Source organism: Anomaloglossus baeobatrachus, chromosome 1, assembly GCF_048569485.1.
Source record: "Anomaloglossus baeobatrachus isolate aAnoBae1 chromosome 1, aAnoBae1.hap1, whole genome shotgun sequence".
Taxonomy (NCBI): Eukaryota; Metazoa; Chordata; class Amphibia; order Anura; family Aromobatidae; genus Anomaloglossus; species Anomaloglossus baeobatrachus.
In genome coordinates, this window is record NC_134353.1 from 217,651,730 (window position 1) to 217,663,861 (window position 12,132).

General features: G+C 40.4%; 1 protein-coding gene across 1 annotated transcript in view; it reads right to left on the bottom strand.

Moving 5' to 3' along the window:
• HHIP (hedgehog interacting protein) overlaps window positions 1–12,132 on the bottom strand; it is a 176,247-nt gene that overhangs the window by 131,496 nt on the left and 32,619 nt on the right. Inside the window, exons 3-4 of the mRNA XM_075335779.1 lie at window positions 9,111–9,267; window positions 3,120–3,321 (exon numbers count right to left, since the gene is read on the bottom strand). Of these exons, the coding sequence (XP_075191894.1) occupies window positions 3,120–3,321; window positions 9,111–9,267 (359 nt within the window). The remainder of the gene's footprint in view (window positions 1–3,119; window positions 3,322–9,110; window positions 9,268–12,132) is intronic.

Below are 12,132 nucleotides of genomic sequence, written 5' to 3' on the forward strand. Positions count from 1 at the left end.
TGTGTTCTATTTTTTTCTAGGGTTCATTCCATTTTCAGTAAACAATAGAATGATCTGCTTTAATAAAAAGATATATCTTGGTCTCATCTGGCAACAACACGCTTTCCCAGAAAGATGTTGGCTTACTCACCTACATTTTGGCAAACTGTAGTCTAGCTGTTTTATCTCTGGGTCAGCAGTGGGGTCCTCCTTGGTCTTCTGCCATAGCGTTTCATTTAATTCAAATGTCAACGGATAGTTCTCACTGGCACTGATGCACCCTGAGCCTGCAGTATAGCTTGAATTTCTTTTGGGGCTACTTCTGACGCCTGCCTGAAACCACAGTCCCAGGATGGTTGATACGGGTGATACAGACAGGATAGGCAGGATTTCGAGAACCCTGAAACCCTTTAACCCATTTACAGGGATTTTGAATCACACAAGGCCCCGGAGATCACTACCTGTGGAGGCTGTAGTCCAGAAGGGAGTAGTAGTTCGGCAGGATCAAACCAGGAAATAAAGAACAGGGACAAAATCAGCAGACAAAGGCGTAGTCAGGAAATCAGTCAGAAGTCAAAACCAAAGATGGCAGCGAGGTACAAATACGGCAGGCAGGAGAGTAGTCAGAGAGCAGGCAGGGTCAAAGCATGAATCAATAATCAGAGTAAGGAGAACCAAAGTCTAGAAGGAATACAATCTATATCAGGCAATGGCCAGCAGCAGACAGGAGAGCGGATGAAAAGGGTGTGGTGTCTTCCTATTGGCTGTTAGTGAATGGTGGTAACTTCAGCTGGAAGACACACCTACACTCAGCCAGTGGTACTGCAGGTGCCAGGGAAACCTAGCTTAGTGGATGAGCGGAGCCTGTGCCCACCAGAGCCACTAGCAGCGACTCCTCTCCTATCACCAGCATAGTCCATGGTGGGAATACGGCGGCGCCTGGTGACGGAAGCAGAAGTCGCAGAGGCGGACTCTGGTGAGGACATGACACTACTTATCCAGCATCTGTACTATCCTGCATATAGAACAGAAAACTTTCATCAATTTTTCTCTGCTGTCCACGTGCATGGAGATTAGCTACAGTGCCATGGGCTGTGAACTTCTTGGTTATGTTGTGCACTGTGGACAAAGGAACATCAAGATCTCTGGAGATTAACCTGTAATCTTGAGATTGTTGATACTTTTTAACAGACTTTGTTCTAAAGTCTTCAGACCATTCTCTTCTTTTCCATTTGTTCTGCATGCTTAGTGTGGCACACACAGACACACAATGCAAAGACTGCGTCAACTTCTACCATTATTATCTGGTTTCAGGTATCATTTTCATATTGCCCACACCTGTTACTTGCCACAGGTGAGTTTGAACGACTATCACATGTTTGAAACAAAGTTATTTACCCATAATTTTGAAATGGTGTAAACAATTTTGACCAGACCCTTTTTGGTGTTTTGTGTGAAATTATGTCCAATTAGCTTTTTTTTCTCTGTTTTTTTTATCTTGTTCTAATACGCACAAAGGATATAAACGTGTATATGACAAAACATGTATAATTGCAATAATTTTCTGGGAAAAATACTTCATTTTCTGGAACAATTTCAAGGGTTCCAACATTTTTGACCATGATTGTAATTTATGGGTCCATGAAAAACAGGACTGCACTTGGTTGACAATTTTTTTTCTCTCTCATTAGTGAAACAAAACTGGTGAAATACTGACCAAACTCTCTGATGAAACTGTAAAGAAAATCTGAGATGGAACTTGTTACGTTTTTCTCAATATAGGATTGTCGTGATTGCCAAAGTTACTGTTGGGTCTCTAAAATGTGAAACAGCCAGCACCAGTGGGCTATGAAGTGGGATTAGCACGTGACTTCTAACTTTTCCTGACATGCTTTGAATGTCATCAAATATGAGTGGACACCACCTCAAGGACCCCATAGCAGTGGTGTGGACTGTAACCACTGGCAACAATTCTCCCATCCAATTTCATGTTGATCATTCTACTTCCAATGAAAGAAAATTCAGCACCCCACCAGTATTCCGTTAATTCTCACACATTGGAGGGTTTTCACGAATTAACTGTTTATAATCTATATAAGGTTCTGATTGAAGACAGATCTTTGGTCCAAAGCCAAATATTGATCAAGCTATACTGTTTTGTAGAAGCTTTGATGGGACTACTTCACTTTTGTGGTAAGGGCACATAAATGTTTTAGATGTAACAGAAGTGTGAACAACTGGCATGGAATAATAGCTGACTGCAAACATTGCAGCTAAGGGCGCATTCACACTACGAGCATATGTGTTAAACATATCCATAGCCCCCATTTATCCAACAGAGGCCAAAAGAGTGCCCTTAGTACAGAATAAGCTAATCGACTAGGATATTGGATACAGATGTATTCAGTAAAAGGTATCCAGTCAAACCTTTAAGTTACATGACCCATTGACAAAGAGGAAAAGAAATGCCATATTGTCAGTGTATTCATACGAAAAAAACCCCAGAGGATTGACACAATACAGATGACTGTGAAAAGATCCTCCAGATGTGTCATTTCATTGAAACATATATGTCAAGGTCAGCATTGCCTCTTCTTTGAATCTGCACAATATTTTATCTCTGTAGACTTCCAATTTGAAACATACACATATGGTGATGTCTGTAAAGCCTTGTGGAAACTAATGGTGCTATATACGTGAGTAACATAAATAAATATATATACATTTTATGCCTGAAAGATGAAAAATGTTGGCATACTCTGCTCCTACAATGACAGGTCATGGCTGGAATCCGACAAGTCCTTTGAAAACTCCATAGAAAAATCTGCAAACCATAAAGAGTTATTCCCACAATTGAAAGTTATCCCCTATCCATAAGATTGGGCATAACCTACTTATGGCAGAGGGTTTAGCTGCTCGGAATCCTGGTGATTCCAAGAAATTGGGCTCTGTCTCCAAATAAAAGATCCATCTTGAATGAAGCAAACACTCAACATCATTGTCTATCGGACAGTCCCATGCAAGACAAGGCTCTGCCTCAGGAGCCAAGCTTCATTCTCAGGAGCACTAGGGTTCCTATCAGTGAGACCTCATTGATCAGTAAGCTACATAAATGTTAAAGTATTTAAATCACCTCTGACCTTAATTCCACTTTGAACGACTTTATGTATGTCCAAGAAGGGCTCTTTTACTAACTCTCCTTCCGGGGTGAGAATCTTCACATAACCTTCCTTTTCAAGAATAAAAAGTCGATGTGATCCATCTCCACTATGCATAGCTCCAACTGGCTGCCTCAGACCTCTCATAACCTCTTGAATGCAGTAGCAGTTGTGCTTGTGTTTTCTGCAAGAAACAGGTACTGTTATAGTACATGAGAAGTAAGTTAATGAAAAAAAATCTTGTATAGCAGCATTCAATATATCTCCACCAATACAGTAAAAATCAACCACAACCAATTGTATACTTTTCCAAGTTTCTAATATATTATGGCCTTGATTCATAACGACTTGCTTTTTGAAGCCAGTCTTGATGGGGGGTGTGGAATGGAGTGCAGGCACCTCTTAATGAATCAAACAAGATGCAAAGTGGCACGTGTCTCTCTGTGTATGTCTTGCCACAATTCTCATTCCAGTGAGGGACAGCATTAACATTTGTGGCGTAAGTTATACCCCTGTTTGTTAGGAATTTCATGAACGTGGGTCACCACTTTGCCTACTTTGTCTGCAATGGGCAAAAATGCCAAAAGTCACAATTTGTTTTGGATAGCATGCATTGTGCAAACATTTTGTGATTCTTCAAAGATTTTACTCCAGCTTTCTTATGTAAATGCTTTGAATCTGACCTTTGTGTTACAGCTTATTGTTATTTTAAGATCTCTGTCTTGTCTATGTCTATGTGCCTGTGTATAATATATACAGTCACAGGTACATACATACATTCATACCATACATACAGACACATACTGTGTGTATAATATATGTGCTTGTATGTATACATAGTATATATAAGAACATACACACATACCAGATACAGTTAGGTCCAGAAATATTTGGACAGTGACACAAGTTTTGTTATTTTAGCTGTTTACAAAAACATGTTCAGAAATACAATTATATATATAATATGGGCTGAAAGTGCACACTCCCAGCTGCAATATGAGAATTTTCACATCCAAATCGGAGAAAGGGTTTAGGAATCATAGCTCTGTAATGCATAGCCTCCTCTTTTTAAAGGGACCAAAAGTAATTGGACAAGGGACTCTAAGGGCTGCAATTAACTCTGAAGGCGTCTCCCTCGTTAACCTGTAATCAATGAAGTAGTTAAAAGGCCTGGGGTTGATTACAGGTGTGTGGTTTTGCATTTGGAAGCTGTTGCTGTGACCAGACAACATGCGGTCTAAGGAACTCTCAATTGAGGTGAAGCAGAACATCCTGAGGCTGAAAAAAAAGAAAAAATCCATCAGAGAGATAGCAGACATGCTTGGAGTAGCAAAATCAACAGTCGGGTACATTCTGAGAAAAAAGGAATTGACTGGTGAGCTTGGGAACTCAAAAAGGCCTGGGCGTCCACGGATGACAACAGTGGTGGATGATCGCCGCATACTTTCTTTGGTGAAGAAGAACCTGTTCACAACATCAACTGAAGTCCAGAACACTCTCAGTGAAGTAGGTGTATCTGTCTCTAAGTCAACTGTAAAGAGAAGACTCCATGAAAGTAAATACAAAGGGTTCACATCTAGATGCAAACCATTCATCAATTCCAAAAATAGACAGGCCAGAGTTAAATTTGCTGAAAAACACCTCATGAAGCCAGCTCAGTTCTGGAAAAGTATTCTATGGACAGATGAGACAAAGATCAACCTGTACCAGAATGATGGGAAGAAAAAAGTTTGGAGAAGAAAGGGAACGGCACATGATCCAAGGCACACCACATACTCTGTAAAACATGGTGGAGGCAACGTGATGGCATGGGCATGCATGGCTTTCAATGGCACTGGGTCACTTGTGTTTATTGATGACATAACAGCAGACAAGAGTAGCCGGATGAATTCTGAAGTGTACCGGGATATACTTTCAGCCCAGATTCAGCCAAATGCCGCAAAGTTGATCGGACGGCGCTTCATAGTACAGATGGACAATGACCCCAAGCATACAGCCAAAGCTACCCAGGAGTTCATGAGTGCAAAAAAGTGGAACATTCTGCAATGGCCAAGTCAATCACCAGATCTTAACCCAACTGAGCATGCATTTCACTTGCTCAAATCCAGACTTAAGACGGAAAGACCCACAAACAAGCAAGACCTGAAGGTTGCGGCTGTAAAGGCCTGGCAAAGCATTAAGAAGGAGCAAACCCAGCGTTTGGTGATGTCCATGGGTTCCAGACTTAAGGCAGTGATTGCCTCCAAAGGATTCGCAACAAAATATTGAAAATAAAAATATTTTGTTTGGGTTTGGTTTATTTGTCCAATTACTTTTGACCTCCTAAAATGTGGAGTGTTTGTAAAGAAATGTGTACAATTCCTACAATTTCTATCAGATATTTTTGTTCAAACCTTCAAATTAAACGTTACAATCTGCACTTGAATTCTGTTGTAGAGGTTTCATTTCAAATCCAATGTGGTGGCATGCAGAGCCCAACTCGCGAAAATTGTGTCACTGTCCAAATATTTCTGGACCTAACTGTATACCCAACACATACAATATATAAACATATGCAGGCACATACACACATACCAGATATATAGGCACATACCATATATAGACATATTCAGGCACATACACATACCAGATATATACATACATATACACATACTATATGGGTATATATCTGTATACAGTATATACACAGGCTCATACGTAAATACCATAAATACATAAACATGCACACATATATACAGGCACTTACATATATACCAGATACACACATACAATATATACACAGGCACATACACACATATACTATATATATACACAGGCACATACACATATATATATATATATATATATATATATATATATATATATATAGGCAAAGCAGAGGTTTTTGTGTGGATTATGCACTGAAATCTGCATAGAAAAACCTCTGACTATGTCTTCACTTTATAAGCGATTATGTACTTACATATCAATATCATACTAGGAGACATTTTACAATGGACTATTACATAGACTCTGTATCATTACAGAAGCAAGTAGAGGTAAATATAGAAATGGCCAGTAGTTGCCTTGAAAAAAAAATGAAATTAGGCTTTGTTATTTTTTTCAGGCAAAAAGGTTGAGGAACCCCTTCAAGCGTGAATAGAGTGTAATTAAAGTTCATTTCATATGGTCCGAAATATGCTAAAGCCCAGAACAGAGCTTCTCAGTATTTCTACTGGGGCATCACCAGACTGACTAAGATTATGCTTTGGCCTCACCAAGCAGACCAAGATGAGGTCTGTACCCCTTCAACTGTAGTAGAAGTCCACACTCAAATTTAAAATGTTTTCTTAAGTTTTCTTTTATAACCTTCTAAAACCAATATATCATTACAATAAGAATAACATATTATGTAAACAGAACAAGAAAATATATATTTGTACCGGAGTTAGCCAGGAGATAGAAAAATTATTAAAATTTATAGTCTTCAGTGGTTGATATCTATTAGTGGCTAACTAAAGTATCAACCCTAATGAGTACTCTCAATTTTGATTATTGTTAAATCAGACATTTCTGGAGTCATATGGTGGACTGGTCATCAAGTCTTTTATGAAATCTTCTCTAAAACCATAAGGGGCATCTCCCAGTTTGAGAAGAACTGCTCAAGGCTAACTTTTATATGTTAAAATACGTTAAACGTTTAGGGGACAATTAATCAAGACGTGATCTTGAACCAGGGTGCCCTAGAGTAAGATGAGTGAAAATTGTGCTTCAATTAATGAATTCGGTTCACATTCCTGCTGCTGTGAGTCAGACACAGAAATGTACTCCAATCATTAACAAGTACTCTGATAGCATGAGAAATAAACTAGTCCAATCCCTAGCTGGGGTACCTTGGTGCCTAATTTCTTACCAATTTTCTATTGTGTATTATAATACATTTTTCAGGCAGTGCTATTGAACACCCTTCTCAATAAGTTCTCCCCACTATTCAAAACGTTATAAAACATCAAAAGACGCAAATAAATTGTGAAAAAAATTTCCAACCCTTTACTCAATTTAGTGGCACAAACCATGAACTGAATCAGGCTTTGTTTATTTTCGAAGACGATCTTTAAAAGCAAATATTCAGTTACATGCTAACAATGTCCAGTATTTCAGAAAAGTGAATTTTTAAAAATATAATATTACATATTCTCATGGGACAACAGAGAAGATATGACTCTTTCATTCAATGTAAAGTAGTCAGTATATAGCTTGTATAACTGTAAATTTGGTGCCCTCTAAATAACTCAACACACAACCATAAATATCTAAACCACTGGCAACATAAGCGAGTACACCTCTAAGTAAAAATGGCCAAATTGTGCCCAATTAGCCATTTTCTCTCCCCATTGTCATGTGACTCATTAGTGTTACAAGGTCTCAGGTGTGAATGGGGGCAGGTGTGTTAATTTTGGTGTTATCGCTCACACACTCTCTTACACTGGTCACTGGAAGTTCAACATGGCACCTCATGGCAAACAATTCTCTGAGGATCTGAAAAATAGAAATATTGCTTCATAAAGATGACCTAGGCTATAAGAAGATTATAAACACCCTGAAACTGAGGTGCAACACAGTGTCCAAGATACAAAATACGTTAAAATAGATGTATGAGTCCCGTCAAGCATGGTGCTGGGAGTGTCATGATTTGGGGCTGGATGAGTGCTGTCAGCTGTGGTGAGTTACAGCTCATTGAGGTAACCATCAATGCCAACATGTACTGCGACATACTGAAGCAGAGACTGATCACCTCCCTTTAGAAACTGGGCTGCAAAACAGTATTCAAACATGATAATGACTCTGAAGACATCTCTAAGATGACCACTGCCTTGCTAAGGCTATTTTCACACATCCAGCTTTTCGCCGGTTTGCCGGATTCGGCGCACTCCAGTACAGAGTATACAGTACAATAGCAGCACATCAAGCTCTCGTCACATGCTGTCATGTGACCAGAGCATGTGACCCGGAAGTTGAGCGCTGCCATTGTACTGTATCACACTGTACTGGAGTCCGCCGAATCTGTCAAACCGGCAAAAAGCCGGATGTGTGAAACTAGCCTAAAGGAACTGAGGATTAAGGTGCTGGACTGGCCAAGCATGTGTCCATACCTAAACTCCATTGAGTATCTGTGGGGCATCCTCAAACAGAAGATGGAGGTGTGCAAGGTTTCTAATATCCACCAGCTCCATGATGTCAACAAGGAGGATGGAAGAGGATCTCAGCGGCTCCTGTGAAGCTCTAGTAAACTTCATGCCCAAGAGAGTTAGGGCAGTGCTTGAAAATAATGGTGGTGACACAAAATATTGACACTTTGGACACAGTTTGGCCATTTTCCCTTAAGGGTGTACTCACTTTTGTTGCCAATGGTTTTGACAATAATGGCTGTGTCTTGGAGATATTTAGAGGACACCAAATTTACACTGTTATACAAGCTGTACACTGACTACTTTACATTGTATCAAAGTGTCATATATTGAGTGCTGTCCCATGAAAAGATATAATAAAATAGTTCCAAAAATGTGAAGGGTGTACTCACTTTTGTGATATACTGTGTCTGACTAATGTGTTTGGACCCGACATTCCATTACCAAGCATGCTATGCAAAAGCATGATGGCAAATCCTAATTAAAGTGATTTCAGAGGTCATTCCTTACTTCTTTAATTTTGAAAAGTCGAAATTAATTTGAGACTTAATTACAAAAGAAAATATAAACATACTAGTGGGAGAGCGCTGTGGGTCGGAAGTACTCTACTAACAACTGAGAAAGCATGACGAGCATTCAAAATATTAAAAAGGCATTTGTTCCCAGGCAATCACATAAACAGCAGATGAGCAAAACATCTGGAGGGCACAGCTGTGAAAAATCAGACCAGACTACGTTAATTCACTGTCAAAACCACAAAGTTGTCAGTGTTTTTCAAGATAAAAGAAATGTTATCGATATGAACCTGCTGATCTCTTCCACTTTGTCATACTCCTCCATTTGGTCCAAGTAGTTTGATGCTGGTCCTCGCACTTGTTTTCTTGGAAAGTCTGGAAAGCACAGGCTGCTGTCCCTCATCCCTTGGTAGAAGCAGAATTCATCCGCGGTCGTTTGGAGTAAACCTGAAATAAAAGACAGATATTTAACATAAAAAAGTAAATATACAATAATGTTCCAACTACCAATAGATTTATATTTTTCACTATTAGTTTCACTTGTTTACTTTATTGGCAATTAAGACACACTAAAGGGGGCTTTACACGCTACGATATCGTTAATGAATTATCGTTGGGGTCACGTTGTTTGTGACGCACATCCGGTGTCATTAACGATATCACAGTGTGTAAAACTCTGAAACAATCGCAAAAGAGGGCAAAATCATTTGCCGCGGAGAGGTCGTCCTGAAATAAAAAATAGTTTTCTGCTTTTTAGCGATGTTGTTTGTCGTTCCTGCGGCAGCACACATCGCTATGTGTGACACCTCAGGAGTGACAAACATCTCCTTACGTGCCTCCACCGGCAATGCGGAAGGAAGGAGGTGGGCAGGATGTTACGTCCCGCTCATCTCCGCCCCTCCGCTTCTATTGGACGCCTGCTGTGTGATGTCGCTGTGATGCTGCATGACCCGACCCCTTAGAAAGGAGGCGGTTCGCTGGCCAGAGCAACGTCACAGAGCAGGTATGTGTGTGTGACGCTGCTGTAGTGATAATGTTCGCTACGGCAGCGATCATCACATATCGGCCATACGACGGGGGCGGGTGTTATCGCGCTCGACATCGCTAGCAATTGCTAGTCATGTCGCAGCGTGTAAAGCCCGCTATACTCTAATGCACAGGTTTTACAGGATTTCCTATTATTACAGTTTGGAATATCATAACTTTATTCTAGCAGAGTATTTGGGATATGAATTTACCTTAAGGAGTTTTCAGAAACTTCAACATTTATAGCATTTGTTCACAATAGTTAATAAATAATAAATTCGTGAAAGTTCAACTAATGGCATCTTGCCCATTAGCTAACTGAAGTGGAGGTGGCCGTCTGGCAAGCGTTGTGTTCTTCCTATTATTTAGCAGGTACAACTCTGTATATTTTGTAGCTGCAACGTTCTGCATTTTAGTCTCATTTACTTGAATTGGATTTACCTGTTATACTCCGTACAACCACCAAAAATTGTACAGAGCTGAACTTCCACACAATGGAGAAGACTCTGAACAATCAACTGTCTAAAGTAGCAGCAATTCTCATTGGAGTTCACTCAGCTGATCAGTTGGGATGCTAGGACGTCAAACCACCAGCAATCTGATATTGATGGCCTGTTCCAGGGATAGGTCACCAATATCATTATAGACTCATAGAGTGGTAGAGTTTGAAGGGACCTCATGGGCCATTGGGTTCAACCCCTTGGGAGTGCAGGTTTTCCTAATTCATCCCAGCTATATGTTTATCCAGTTTGCACTTGAAGGTTTCCATTGATGGGGTGCTCACTACCTCCCGTGGTAGCTTGTTCCACTCTCTGACTGCCCTCAATGTCAGAAAGTTTTTCCTAATGTCTAATCTGAATCTAATTCCTTTTAGTTTCATCCCATTGCTTTTTCTACTTCCTTGTGTTAATAAGAATACGATGGTTCCCTCTGTTCCCTCTGCACTGTGATTACCTTTCAGATATTTGTAGACCGCTATTAAGTCTTGGAGTAAAACAAGATGTCCAGCACTGGAGAGTAACCAGATTCAGCCAAGTAAATTTCCAAGTTTTAATAGACATTCGGTGTCTCAATCTAAAATATGACAGGTCATAATGGTCACTCCAAAGGAAAAATATGACATAGCAATCCGTTTCTGCTACATGAAGTAGACTTGGTCAAGCTTGAAGACCATAGAAGGTGAGCTAAAATCCATTATTTGGTGCTAATAAAGCGGGCTTTACACACTACGATATATCTAACGAGATGTCGTCGGGGTCACGTCGTAAGTAACGCACATCTGACATCGTTAGTGATATCGTAGCGTGTGACAGCTATGAACGAGCAGAAATACTCACCTTCTTGTTCATCTCTGACACGTCGCTCATTTTCTAAAAATGGCACGTCCTGTTGTTCATCGTACCCGAGGCAGCACACATCGCTCCATGTGACACCCCAGGAACGATGAAATGCAGCTTACCTGCAGCCGCCGGCAATGCTGAAGGAAGGAGGTGGGCAGGATGTTTACGTCCCGCTCATCTCCACCCCTCCGCTTCTATTGGCCGGCTGCTGTGTGACGTCACTGTGACGCCGAACGTCCCTCCCCCTTCAGGAAGTGGATGTTTGCCATCCACAGCGAGGTCATTTGGGAGGTAAGTACGTGTGACGGGGGTTACAGCATTGTGCGACATGGGCAACAAATTGCCCGTGCCGCACAAACGATGGGGGCGGATGCGATCGCAAATGCGATCGCATGAGAAATTGTAAGGTGTAAAGCAGCCTTTAGTCTTCTCTCAGCCTTCTATTTTGCAAACTAACCATTCCTAGTTCTTTTAGCCGGTCTTCATAAGACATGGTTTGCAGATTTTCTACCATCTTGGTTGCTCTTCTTTGGACTTGCTCCAATACATCAATGTCTTTCTTGAATTGGGGGGGCCAAGAATTATACACAGTATTCCAGCTGCTCATATATGAGGAGCTCTGTAAAACCTCTTTAGTAAATGGTCAAAATTGGCACAGCTAATGATGTGATAAACTAAAACATTAAATAAAAGTAAAGATAAAATTTGAACTAAGAAAAAAAAAACTTTACATTTTCTTGATAACAATAGAACAGTAGAAGTGAGCGAGCACTGCCTTGCTTGGGTTTTTGGTATTCATTAAGATCAGTTGGATGCTAAGATGGGCACAACTTGAGTACCTAACTTCTGGAAAAATGCTTGAGTCCCCCATTGACATCCATTATATTTGGGTACTCGAGTCGCTCCCATCTGAGCATCCAACTGCTCGTTACGAGTACTGATGACC